The sequence below is a fragment of the Macrotis lagotis genome, chromosome X (genome assembly GCF_037893015.1).
Source record: "Macrotis lagotis isolate mMagLag1 chromosome X, bilby.v1.9.chrom.fasta, whole genome shotgun sequence".
Lineage (NCBI taxonomy): Eukaryota > Metazoa > Chordata > Mammalia > Peramelemorphia > Peramelidae > Macrotis > Macrotis lagotis.
The window spans coordinates 124,835,377-124,848,937 of NC_133666.1; the positions used below are offsets into that span (position 1 = coordinate 124,835,377).

The 13,561-nt window shown below is 34.9% G+C and overlaps 1 protein-coding gene across 8 annotated transcripts in view; it reads left to right on the top strand.

Annotated features, from left to right (window-relative positions):
- The window catches only part of LOC141502677 (phospholipid-transporting ATPase ABCA3-like), a 312,244-nt gene that overhangs the window by 151,936 nt on the left and 146,747 nt on the right, over positions 1-13,561 (top strand). For all 8 annotated transcript variants that reach the window (XM_074207528.1, XM_074207521.1, XM_074207520.1 and 5 more), the window contains one exon: positions 2,903-3,076. In XM_074207528.1, the coding sequence (XP_074063629.1) occupies positions 2,903-3,076 (174 nt within the window). The remainder of the gene's footprint in view (positions 1-2,902; positions 3,077-13,561) is intronic.

The following is a 13,561-nucleotide window of genomic DNA, read 5'->3' on the forward strand; positions in this document are numbered from 1 at the left end:
AGACTCAAATGGGATCACTTGTCTATTGCAAGAGGTTAGCCTCAGTGAGGAGAAAAACTATCTCTTCAAGTGAGACAGGGATGAATAATGAGATGGCTCAGGAGACATGTGATATGAGATGAAGAAGTAGCAGCTCTCAGTGAATGGCCTTGGTTTTTTCAGCAAATTATGAAGCAGGGTTATCAATTGAGAGAATAGAGGGGACAAACTGTCGTGAGAAGAAAGGAAAAAGATTTAGAAGATTTGCTATAGAGAATGAAATAGTGAGTTATGGAATTATAAAAAGATTGCCTTGCACCAGTGGCAACCCAGTTAAGACTATATAACAAAATTGTAGTGGACCCAGTCAGTATGGTTGCATGATTTTCTTTATTTTTTTTAGTAGCATATGCACCACATGCTGAGGAGTGAAAGCAGCAGATGGTAGGTTGATGCCAGCCTGGGCTAATAGGACAAATTTGGCATTATGTTGAAGAATCAAGGAACTCAATAAGAAGATGGCTTGATCACGAAAGGGTCAAGATAGGTAAAGGAAAAGAGTATAGCTAATGTAGGAGTGATGACCAGGGAAAGAATTAAAGCTCTGAGGTAGATGGAGAACATAGTATAGTGTTCAAAGGCAGAGAGAGATTTAGAATGTCACTAGATTGAGATCAGAGAAGGGTATGTCAAAGATTAGAAACATGGAAGTTGTGTATTTGTGAGTGATGACAAGATCAAGATTGGGAACATCTTTGTGGGTGTTGAGGTGGTGTGGAGCAATAGTTCGTATGAGTGTATTACGGAATGATACTATTTGTTTTACACAAAACCCCCAGAGTTCTTTAGACATTGATGAATGTGATATTAGAAGATCTAACCCAGAAGATGGTTTTTCTACCTTGATGATGTATTCCCAGGACTCATTTAGAGCTATAATAATAATTATCATTTATGAATTCCTTGTGATTAGCCAAGGTTTACAAATATGATCTCATTTTATTGACCCAACCATCCTGACAGGTAGGTGCTATTGTTCCAATTTTATCCATAAGAAGAGAGGTTAAATGCCTTACTTGGAGTCATACAGTTAGTGTCTTAAGGCAGGATTTGTACTTGGGTCTTCCTGACTCCAGGTTCAACACTCAGTCTGCTATATCATTCTAATGCCTAAGTAGGCTAGCATAATTAAGATAATTAGGATAACATAAGCATATGAAATTCCACTAGTACACAATAATTTTTCAGGGAAGCTATATGGACAAGGTGAAGTTGAGGTTGTATGCTACCTAGGACAAAGTGGCCTGTTCCAACCCATTCTAAAAGGATTCAAGACCCCACAGCTATGTTCTCAGGACTTTTCATGAGAACTTGACCAGTTCCTTCCAACCATCTGTGGAGAATGCTAAAAGGCATGTGTGCAGTGGAATGCTTCATCTGGTCAGCTGATATGATTACCATTCTAGCTTATCCTCTTTCACCACCCACCTTACTTCATCCCAATACTTGAAAGGGTCTGGTTAGCATGAAAGCATTGATAGAATCCTAATAATCACCTCATCCCTTGCTGTAAGCCCAGAGTTTTGGTAGTAAACCACAGAAGAAAAAATCTTCCAACTTACATATAAGTACAATCACTTGCCATATTTCACTAGCCGAATTTTCCTTCCAAGTGAAAAAAGAAAATAAAAATTCTCTTTGTATTTCCAAGAGCTACATTTCTACCAGAATTTCAATTTCATGGGATTGTTCTTTGGATTAGTCTTGTGATTTCCTTTAGTCTAGGGTATTTCGAATGAGTAAATTTCCTCAATGAATGGACAGTAGTATCTGCTCTAGATTTATAATCATAAAGAATTGCCTCAGATGCTAGAAGGAAAAGTTAGTTTCCCAGGGTCACACAGCCTGGAAATGGCAAAAGAAGAACCTGGAGAATATAAATAGTAACACTATTTTCTGTTTATCTCCTGATTATTATATTCAATTCTGGGTGCTGCAAATTTAGAAAGAACATTGACAAATCAGGATTTGTCCTCTCAAAATCCTGAATAAACTTGACATAATCCTATATAAGTATTTGAAGAAACTGGGGATGTTTAATTTGAAAGAAAAAAAATTAAAGAGAACAGGATAGTTATTTTCAAGTATTTTATGGACTTTTCTATAGAATAGAAAGACTTTAGATAGAGTAGATAAATTTAGTTACTTTTTCTAACTTTTAAACAATTTTACTTATTTAAGGCAATGGGATTAAATGATTTGTCCAAGGTCACACAGCTAGGTAATTATTAAATATCTGAGAATGTATTTGACCTCAGGTCCTCCTGACTCCAGGGCTGTACCACTTAGCTGCCCCGATTTAATTATTTTTAACCCCAAAAGATATCTGTAAGAACAGTGGATGAATATTGCAAAGAGGCATATTGGGGCTTGATTTAGAAAAACATTAAAAACATTTTAGAAATATACAAAACCCAAATAAAATGCTTTTTTAGGTAGCAAGTTCTCTATATCAGGAGATTTTTGAGTAAAATCTGAATTACCATTTGTCAGGAATTTTATGGACGAGGATTCCTATCCTGGTTACTGAGAGGATCATATAACCCCCTCATATCTTTCCAGTTCTGTGGGTCTAAGGTTTGTTTCCATGTAATGTTACTCTTTAAGAATTTCTTTTACTATTTGGATTCAAAAGAAAGCTTCCATGAACATCAATATTTATCCTTGTATAAATTGTTTTAAAATGTCATAATCTTTTGATATAGAAGAGCAATTCTCAGAAAAAGTTTCCTCCATTTTTTATGAACATAATATTTGATGACTGAACAAACACTTTATTATAAAATTAAATCAGAAAAAATGGTTTGTGCTTAAGTTATTGCATATTATTTTATGATTTCTGTTTTTCTTTCCAAATTTTTAGCCAACACAGCTGCTGCTATAGGAACTTTCATCTATTTTATGACCTGTTTGCCATATATTTATATCCATTCTTACTATGGTGTGATGAGTCTCCATAAGAAGATTTTTTCCTGTCTTCTTTCAAATGTTGCAATACTCTTGGGAATTCAGATTCTAATTGCCTCTGAAGTTTCAGGTAAGCATTCTCTCTCCCCAGGCATGGAATGATCTTCAAGAGTGAGATTGTTTTGTTTCCATTTTTGTATCCTTAGTATGAGAGGCAATGTGGCCCCATGGATCTCAGATCTGGAGACCAGGTCCAGCCTCTTACTCATATGGGCAAGTCATTTAAATTCTCAATGCCCCAGGCCTCTCTCTCTAAGACTATAACTTGCTAAGCTGCAGTTTTCTCACCTAAGGTTCCCACTCTGTTGGAAATCACAGCTCTAGACAAAAATGAACTCCCAATATAGTCCAATGCTTTTGCAAATCATAGATATTTGATAAATTTTTGAATTGAATTGAATCCCTTTAAAGTTCTCTGTTTCCTGATTTGATCCTCAACCTGAGGTCATGACAATGACATTCTGTGGTTTTAAATAATAATTATGATGATAATTGAATTTATATTGTGCCTCAAGGTTTATAAAATTACATAAAAGATCAAGTTCCTGGTTTTTTAGTGCTTTAAAACAGACAGTTTATAGTATTTAGAGAAATCGTTTTTGTTTAGTACAAAACACAAGGTTTATGATCATTGTAATTATGATTAATATATTAATTCCAAGGAGAACCTGCTTTTCAGGATATCATGGCAGACAAGGAGAGAAGATAAAAATGTTTGCCAGTAATAGATGGTCTAATGAGTACTTGATCTACAGTAAAAAACCATGATGAATAAGATTCTGATTGGAAATGTATTTTCTTAGATTTAGATTTTTTATTGTTTCTTTTAAAAAGGAAAGTATAATGTGGTGTAAAGAATTCTGGGCTTGGAATCAGGAAGCTAATTTCATTTCTGAGTTTGTTACTCTCATTAGCTCCATGACTAAAGGGTCTGTTTAGAATGTGGTATCATTAACCTGTAAAAGCCATAATAGTATACACTCCTTTAAGCAGTGAAAGTCATGATATGAGTTTCCTAGCAAAAGTCTCTGCAGTAAAGATCATGATGTGGACTCCCAGGAAAAATTTCTATCAGTGAAAATAATAATAATAATAATAATAATAATAATAATAATAATAATAAGCTTTCCTCTCAATGAATAATATAGACTAAGATTAATGTTACCTAAAAGAAAGCATACTGACCAGAACATGACCAAGACTTAATAAACACAGGATTTTACTCAAAGCAACTCTGATGTGGCACCTAAGTGTCTGGGACCCAAGACCAGCACTAAATTGAAGAAACACAAACTTATCAGCCAATCTGTATTGATATATCTTGCAGCTTCCCCTTTCTTCATCTGTTTTCTAAGGAAATTTTTGTCAGCTGGCAGCCTTCCTAGACTGCTCAAGTATGAGTATTCCTCTTTGATTATTATACTACTTATATAATCAACCTGGAGCCCTGGTTTACATCTTTTGATATGTAGATAGTAAACTGAATTCTTTATGTGATACCCACTGTGGGGGAATTTCAGGCACAATGACCCTGGAAAAACACTTAAACCTTTTTTGCCTCAATTTCTAAAAATTTGGAATATCATATCATCTACTGTTAAAGTTATTATGAGGAAAGCACTTTATAAACCTTAAAATACCATTTGAGCTATCATTATTAATATATAGTAACCATAGGCTCCTTCTTAAGATAGAATAAACCTAACAAAGTGCTGGTTTGTTCTTATTTTTCTAGAATTTTATGATTCCATTCAAAGTGAACTTAGAGGGAGGGGGGACAAAATGATCAAAATAGTCCATATAGATCTGACAAGTTATGGGAAAAAAGCAAATGTAACATAGAAAAATTAGAAGAAACAACTAGTAACTTATGAGAAGTGGTATTCAAAAGAGTCCAGGAGGGAAAAAATCACCACCTTAAATAACTATATGTAAATGCAGAAGGTATGGGTAATAAATATATTAAACTAGTTAATTTGTCCTCATAGATATCCTGGAGACTTGATAGAATGAGATCCATGATTTGAAAAGTATACAGTATTTAAGAGTAATAAAATAAACAAAATAAATAAAGGGTAGTGTTTTAGCACTGTATATTAAGAAGAAAATTCATTTGGGGATTAAGAAAGATCATTTTGGTGCCAATCAACAAAGGGAAAAAGAAAAGAAACATTGTTTGAAGTTATAGAGCACCTGAATTTGGAGAATTAAAGGAATAAACACATGTGGATAGCAAAGCCATAGCTACTATGGGTGATGAGAAACACACAATTGGGTTTGAGGCAAAAGAGATCACTCGTTTGGGATCCCAGCAACACAGTGTTGTTGTTAATGTGTCCAGTGTTCTCTTGTTTCTGCTCCCTTTGTTCAGAATTAGTTCCTGTAATTATTTTCATGCTTCTATAGTCTGACCATTCATGCTTTCTTATAAAACAATAGTACTCCATATCCTTAACCTGTATGTATCTCTCTCTCTCTCTCTCTCTCTCTTTCTCTCTCTCTCTCTCTCTCTCTTTCTCTCTCTGCTTCAAATGTATAGCATTTTGGTTTTTAATCCATCCTGCTATCCACTTCCATTTTTATGGGAGAGTTCTTCCCATTCACATTTTTTTTCATTTTTTGCAAGGCAATGGGATTAAGTGACTTGCCCAAGTTCACACAACTAGATAATTATTAGGTATCTGAGGTCAAATTTGAACTCAGGTCCTCCTGACTCCATAGCTGGCACTCTATCCACTGCATCACCTAGCTGCCCCCCCATTCATATTTATAGTTAAGATTACCAAATCTTTATTTCCCTCCATGTTATCTTTCCCCGTTTTTCCTTTCCTCTTATTCCTCCTCACCAATGTTTTGCTCCCTGTCCTCTTTAATTTTTCTTTTAAATTTTAACTTTAAGTTTACTTTCAGGACAGCTAGGTGGTGTAGTAGATGACCTCAGACACTTAATAATCATCTAGCTGCGTGACCTTGGGCAAATCACAGATCACTTAACCCCATTGCCTTGTCCCCCCCCCCAAAAGCTTGCTCTCACTTATACCTTTGCCTTCCCTTTTATCAATCCCTTCTTCCTTTTTCTTCTCCTTCCTCCCCACCTCCACTACCCTCTAGGGTACAATAGATTTTTTAAATCCAATTGAGAGTGTATTTTATTCCCTCTCTGGGCCAAATCTGTTGAGTAGGATTTATTCAGTGTTCACATCCTCCCTTCATTCCCTCTATTATAATAGATAATTGGTTTCTATTTGTTCAGTTCTAATTTTTAGGATTTTATTTTCTTCAGTTACCTTTTCTGTTTCCTTTTTAAAGGTGTTGAATTCTGTGATCCATTTTTCAAAATTTCCTGCATGGCTTTCATTTCTTTTTTTCCATTTTTCTTTTTCCTTTGTTCTTTGGTTTTTAAATTCTTTAAGTTCTTCTATGAAATTGTGAATTTGAGTGCAATTTATGGACTCCTTTGAGACTTCCCATGTACACAATTTGTCACTGCTTTCTTCTTATGAGATGGCATTTTTATCATCTCTGTCTGCATACTAACTTTCTAAAGTTAGTGGTCTTTAGGGTTTCTTTGTTCATTTTGATTGTTTGAGCTCTATTCCTTGGGTTTAGGGAGTATAGACCCAAGCTTTTTGTGCTGGGGCTAGTGTTTGATCCCTGGCTTGTTGCTTTCCAAAATGTTGACTATGTAGCCCAGGCATTGCCTGTATAGTGGTTTGTTCCTACTCAATCCTGTCTTGTGCCCAGTGTTCCCAAGGTTCAGACTGGGGTTGCAATCTAACCATTCGACCTGGGCTGCACTGTGGCTAAAAGCCTTCTGCTGTCTTTCCCTATTCTTCCTCCCTTCTCGCTGGGTTTTACTTCCCCTTTTCCTCTAAAGAGACAGACCTTCACTAAAGATCCTCTACGATGTCTGAAGTTGAAAACTTGCTTTGATCTTGTCTTTCTTTGGTGGAATCTGTAGTTTTTATGTCTGTTTAGAGGTTTCATTTAGTATTGTGTGAGGAAAAGCTCCAGGAGCATGCTAACCTCATTGAAGCATTTGGGCTCTGCCCCAGAAGTCCAGATAAACTCTTTGTAACAACAGTAAAAGGCAGAAAAACTGAAAGAAGCAGAAAAAGTTAAAAACATAAAGGTATGAGGCAGCTAGGTGGTGCAGTGAATAGAGCACCGGCGTTCAAATGTGGCCTCAGACACTTACTAATTACCTAGCTGTGTGACCTTGGGCAAGTCACTTAATCCCATTGCCTTACAAAGAAATCAAAAAAAAAAAAAAAAAGAATAATGAGGGGCGGCTAGGTGGCACAGTGGATAAAACACCGGCCTTGGAGTCAGGAGTACCTGGGTTCAAATCTGACCTCAGACACTTAATAATTACCTAGCTGTGTGGCCTTGGGCAAGCCACTTAACCCCATTGCCTTGCAAAAAAAAAAACCTATAAAAAAAAGAATAATGGAGACTTGGACACATTTGAAGTCAATAGGAAAGGAACTAAATGCTAGAGAGAGGTTGAAGTTTAAAAAAAAATCAAGGTGTTTGATTTTGCCTTTGAAGTTGTGAAGCTGATGAAGGAAATAGAAGTGTCAGCTAAAGAAGATAAATCACTTTTTAGCTGAATAAGAAAGAAAAGCCATGTGTTATAAGCCCCATCTGCTACCTCTTGGGGGGAAAAAAGTGCCATGAGCAACTTTATAATATCTTAGACAATTGCAAATGGGACTAGCAAAATTTTTTTAAAATCCCTTTTAAAGGCAACTTAACCTGGACTGGGATAATCATACCTTTCTCCCTGAATCCCTTCTGCTTTTTTAAAAAAATTCAACCTTAAAAAATTTAGCATATTTTTTCCTCCTTTCCACTTCTCTCCACTCAAAAATAAAAATATTTTAATAAATATAAAACATAGAGCAAAACAAGTTCCCATATTATAAAATAGGGAAATGTCCAAAAGTGTGTGTCTCATCTCTCTTTCAGGAGGTTGATAACATTTTACTTTATTGGTCCTCTGAAATCATGATTGCTCATGGGACAGCTCTAAGAAAGAGGAAAGAAGTAGTGAGGAGCTGACCATTCATAATTGAGGGAATGAAATATACATGAAAGTAAAGCTTTTCTTGACTAAGTGAATAACTGACTGAGATTGAGTCAAGTCTAGACTAAGCAAAATGAAATCTTAGTGTTTTAACAGCACTACTTTGTGGACTCTTCTTTTGTGTCTGAAATATACTGTTTCATGGAAAGGTTATTTAAGTGTTTTCTACATTGAAGCTTGGCCCTGTTTTCTTGTGTGAAAGTGTATTGATTTATTTTAATATGTTATTACTGTGGGAGAGTATTCTGAATATAATCTTAACATCTGCCAGCTCTAATAGAATTTACAGAGATTTTTCCCTAATTCATTATGCCTATGGAAGTCTAGAGGCAACATTCCAAACAAATAAGCCTCAGGCTGCTGAAATAATTTTGACTTTTTTACCTGAAGGCAGCCCTTGTTCATACCTGTGAAAGGTAGAAAAGATCAAAGCATACTCTTGATGGTCAAATCCTAAGTCATTTGATGAGAGAGAGAGAAGCCACAGAAGCAGAGCATAGTTATTCCAGGACTAAAATGAATTTCCAGAACAGAGATATGGGGGACATTGTGGAGGAAGTCCAGAGTGCAAACTGAAGACAAATGAAGACACAGCTGACTTTGCATCTAGGAGGAACTATATACTTTCTGAAGAAAAGACTGCAAGGACAGAAGGAAGTACAGCCTGAAGAGGAATGAAATCAAAACCAAAGGTTAATGCAAAAATAAGAAAATAGGAGAAATCCATTAATCATTCCTTTTTTTTTTGGCAAGGCAGTGAGGTTAAATGACTTGCCCAAGGTCACACAGCTAGGCAATTCTTAAGTGTCTGAGGTCAGATTGTGCTTTATCCACTATGCCATCTAGCTGCCCCTAATCATTCCTTAAAAAAAAACGCCAAAAAGATGAGTTTGAGGAATGTAGCCAAAAACCAAAACATTCATATCGAAGAAAGAATACTTTCAAAGCTCCAGAAACAATTAGTTCAAGTTCCATGGGTCTAAAATTTTGAGACAGCCAGGTGGCACAGTGAATAGAGCACTTGACCTGGAGTCAGGAAGATCTGATTTCAAAATTGACATCAGACACTTACTAGCTGTTTGATCCTCAGAAAGTCACTTTAACCCCTGGCTGCTTCAGTTTCTCCATTAAAGAATGAGTTAAGATTTCTAAAGTACTTTGAGAACTATAAAACTCAATGTAAGTGATAGCTATTATTTTTATTTAGAGACAGCATTGCCCAAGATATGAGTTTCTGCTATTAAAAAAGAGATCTTAGAATATAGTATTCAAAAAAGTAAAATATATAGATTTATCAATAATAACATAGTTTGCAAAACTAAGAATAATACTATGGGGATAAGCCTGTATCTTAAATAGAATAGATTTTCAAGTATTTCAAATAAAAAATATCAAAGGTGCAGGAACTTTAAAATTATTAAAACAAATCCAGTAAAGCTCTAAAGGTAAATTTATTTGAATGAATGAAAGAAGTTATATGATGATGTAAGTCTAACATTATTATGGAAGTGAAAGAGCAAATGTTCCTTCAGAGTCTTAAGGTCTTCAAAAGATATTGAGGGAGTTACATAAGAAAACAAGGAGTCAGAGGGATGGATTGATTCTTATCCAAAAAAATCTGAGGTGGGAAAACAGAAAAAAGAGGAATGCATTTCTATAGAAAGAAGAAAGGAATACAACTTGCAATTTCTCATACTTGTAGTATATGATAAGAATGTGCAAATGTGGAAGTAGTTTGGGAAGATAAATGAATTACCCTACTTAAAATAGATAAGAGAAAATTGAAAAAAAGGGAAGAAAAGACCTCAGGCATAGCCCAGAACAGGAGTAATGACCTGAGAATCTTATTTCCGGGGGGGTAAAGAAAGACTTCAGTGGCAGGGTAGTCCAGGAAAAAGTGATCCTGAGAAGCATCCAGACAGACTAGGCCTGAATAACTTGCTGTAGGGGAAGTAGAGTAAACCTTTAGCTATGGTGTTCAGGAACAATCAGATTTTGGACCCAAGTATAATCACCAGACACTAATACCACTGATACAAACAAACCAAGGAAAACATAAAATTTATTTAGAATCTCCTCAGACTTTGAGAAATCTATGCTGAAGAAGAGAATAATCCAATATCAAGCCCAGATCATGTTTCAGATGGGAAAATATATTGCTGGGTCAGAGATGCAGCTTTCTAACTCAACATAGTTCCAAGATGGTTGGACCAGATCACAACTATAATTGCAATGCATTAGTGTAGAGCATTTGTCATTTTCCTTTTCTTTTATGTTAGCTAATTTGATAGATAAGATAGTACCTCAGAGTTGTTTTAATTTTCCTTTCTCTAATCAAATATTTAGAACATTTTTTTCATATAACTATAGATAGTTTTGTTTTCTTCTGAAAATGAACTGTTCATTTCATGTACTTTGACCATTTATCAGTTGGGGAGTGGTTGTTTTTATAAATTTGACTCCGTTCCCTAGGTATTTGAGAAATGAGTCCTTTATCAGAGAGAATTGTTGTAATTCCACCCAAACTCTAAACCCCCCACCACACACAAGTTTCCTACTTCTAATTTTGACTGTATTAGGGTTTTTTGTTTTAAAACTTTTAAATTAAAAATTAAATTAAATTTTAAAAAATCATCCATTTTATTTCCTGAGATGCTTTCTAACTCTTGTATTCCTTTATCCATAGTTGTGACAGTTAATTTTTTCCTATGATCTTTTAATTTGTTTATATCACTTTTATGACTAAAATATATACCCATTTAGAAATTATCTTGATATAAAGTATGAGATAGTTATTGGTCCTATACCTAGTTTCTACCAGAATGTTTTCTACTTTTCCTAGAAGTTTTTCTTAAATAGTGAGTCATTGCCCCAGTAACTTGGGTCTTTAGGTTTATCAAATGCATGGTAACATGTAGTCACTTAATTCTGAATATTGGGTATTTAATATGACTTATCTAGTACCAAATTGTTTTGATGACTTGACATTTTCTAGTATAGTTTGAGATCTGGTACTACCAGGTCATTTTCATTTTTTTAAAATGAATTTTGTTATTTTTTTAAAAAATTTACAAAGTAATTATTTGATAGCTTGATTGGTGTGACACTGAATAACAAAATTAATTTTAAGATTATTCTAAAGAACTTGTAATGGAAAATGCCATCCACCTCAAGAGAAAAAAATATGGAATCTGAATGCAGATCAAAGCATACTATTTTAACTTTTTTTAAACTTTTGTTTTTTCCTTTCCCATGGTTTTTTTTTCCCCTTTAGTTTTGATTCTTCTTTCGCAACATGGACTAATATGGAAATATGTCAAACATATGTATAACCTTCTTGAAATTACTGTCATGAGGAGTGGGAAGGGAATAGAATGAGGTAGAAAAATATGAAACTCAACTTTAAAAACTTTAAAAAGATGAATGTTGGAAACTCTTTGCATGTAATGAAAAAAATAAATAAAAGAATTTTTAAAAAAAAAGAATTATGGTGGTACTTGATTTTGGTGGACTTCATCACTCATCAAACCCATTACTTGTAGCATTTTTTTAAAAAAAAATGTTTCAACACTCCACACTTGCTTTAGACTATGTACTTCCTAGAACTTGTATGAATCATGATGCAAGAAAAAATGCTTTTTGTCAATTGTCACTTGCTCATCACCACTCATTCTTTTGAAAACAGAGGATCTTCAGTCTCAAGGTAGCTAATAAACAGTTCAGAACCCCTAGCTAAGCCCATTTGTTCATTATTTGAGCTTTGATTGGTTCAGAGTGAATGTAAATAGCAATTCTTGTTGTTTGGGTCAGAAATTCTTCCAGATTAATTTTTTGTGTGTGTGATTATGAAAAAGAGGCTATTCTTTGCTTCATTTCTTACAGCTAGGTGGTGCAGTGGATAGAGCACAAACCTTGGAGTCAGAAAGATGGGAATTCAAATACAGCCTCAGACACTTGATCCCTACTTAACTGTGTACTAACTTGGGCAAGTCACTTAACCCTGATTGCCTTGCATCCAGGGTCCTCTCCAGTCATCCTGATTCATATCTGGTTACTGTACCCAGATGGCTCTGGAGAAGAACCTGAGGCTGGTGGCTTAGCACAGCATCCCACACTGAAATTCAATTCATCTGTTTATCATGGCATCTCCTCCCTGATGTCACGGAATTCTTCAGGAACAGACAAAAACATCATCATCATTATCACGTATCTGCCTTAATCACCAAGAAGCCCTGAAGGTCTTGTCTTCATACTTTAAGGAAAAGTAGACATTTTTTACTTCATCTTTCTCTTACCTAGCCTTAATCGCTGAATGGGCTTTACCTCAGTCAAACTGTGACTTGGGAAAGATCTTAGTCCTTTAAAAGGCCAAGGTCTCCTACTGCATCCGAGGTCATCTCCAGTGGTCCTGATCCATACTTAGCCACTGGATTTAGATGGCTTCAGAGGAGAATGTGTAGTTGTTGATTTGCATAGCATCCCCTCACTTAAATCCAATTCAATTGGATGCCATATTATCACCTCACTGATGTCACGGTCCTCTTTGAGAGCTAAGAATTAACAATAAACCATATACCAGGACCTCATATTACAGGTAAAGTGAAGTTAAATTTTATTTTATTTTGTTTTCACGCAATTAATTGCTTCCCCCCCCCATGTCTATATTTAGTTTTAAGGTTCTGTATTACAAAATAACCTCATTACTTAATATTAGCAATAAAATATGAAAGTTCTGGGGAACTTCTACAAATTAGTACTAATTACATTATTTCTTAATGGGGAAAAAAATCATCTGTTACTCATCAGTTTCATCACTTTTTAAGAGTTCTGTAACAGATTAAAGATGAGTATTGAGGTACCACTGTACTTTCATTTTTATTATATTGGTTCAGCTCATGAGCATTTAATATTTCTCTAGTTGCTTGAATCTGTTTCTTTGTGTGAAAAATATTTTATAATTGGGTTCATATAGTTTTTGTATGTTTATTACAGGTAGACTTCCAATTATTTTATAATCTCTATTGCTATTGCTTCTAGTATTTAATATAAATTTTTCTATTTGATAATTAAGGTGATGCAGAGTCTGTTCCAAAGAGATTAAATATTATTTCCTCTCATACATTTTGTGGCCTACTTATTGTTTCACATACATAAAATTCCAGCTCCCAAGCTGTCTCTGTCTGTATCTGGAATTAGCTTCCTTTAAAGCATAGCTCTAGTACCACTTTCCAGAGTAGTTGTTCCTTATTCCCCTAGTTATTAGTGCTCTTCCCTTTTCCTCAGTCCAGGGAATTATTTTCTATATACCTGGAAATGTCTTATCTGTACTTGTCTGCTTATGTATTGTTTACCCTGAGTAAAATATCAAGCTCCTTAGAGGCAGGAGATATTTCATTTTTATCTCTCAATGAAGAGAGGTAGTGGTGTAGAATGGATGCAGAGATAGTCTTGAAGGCAGAAAGAACC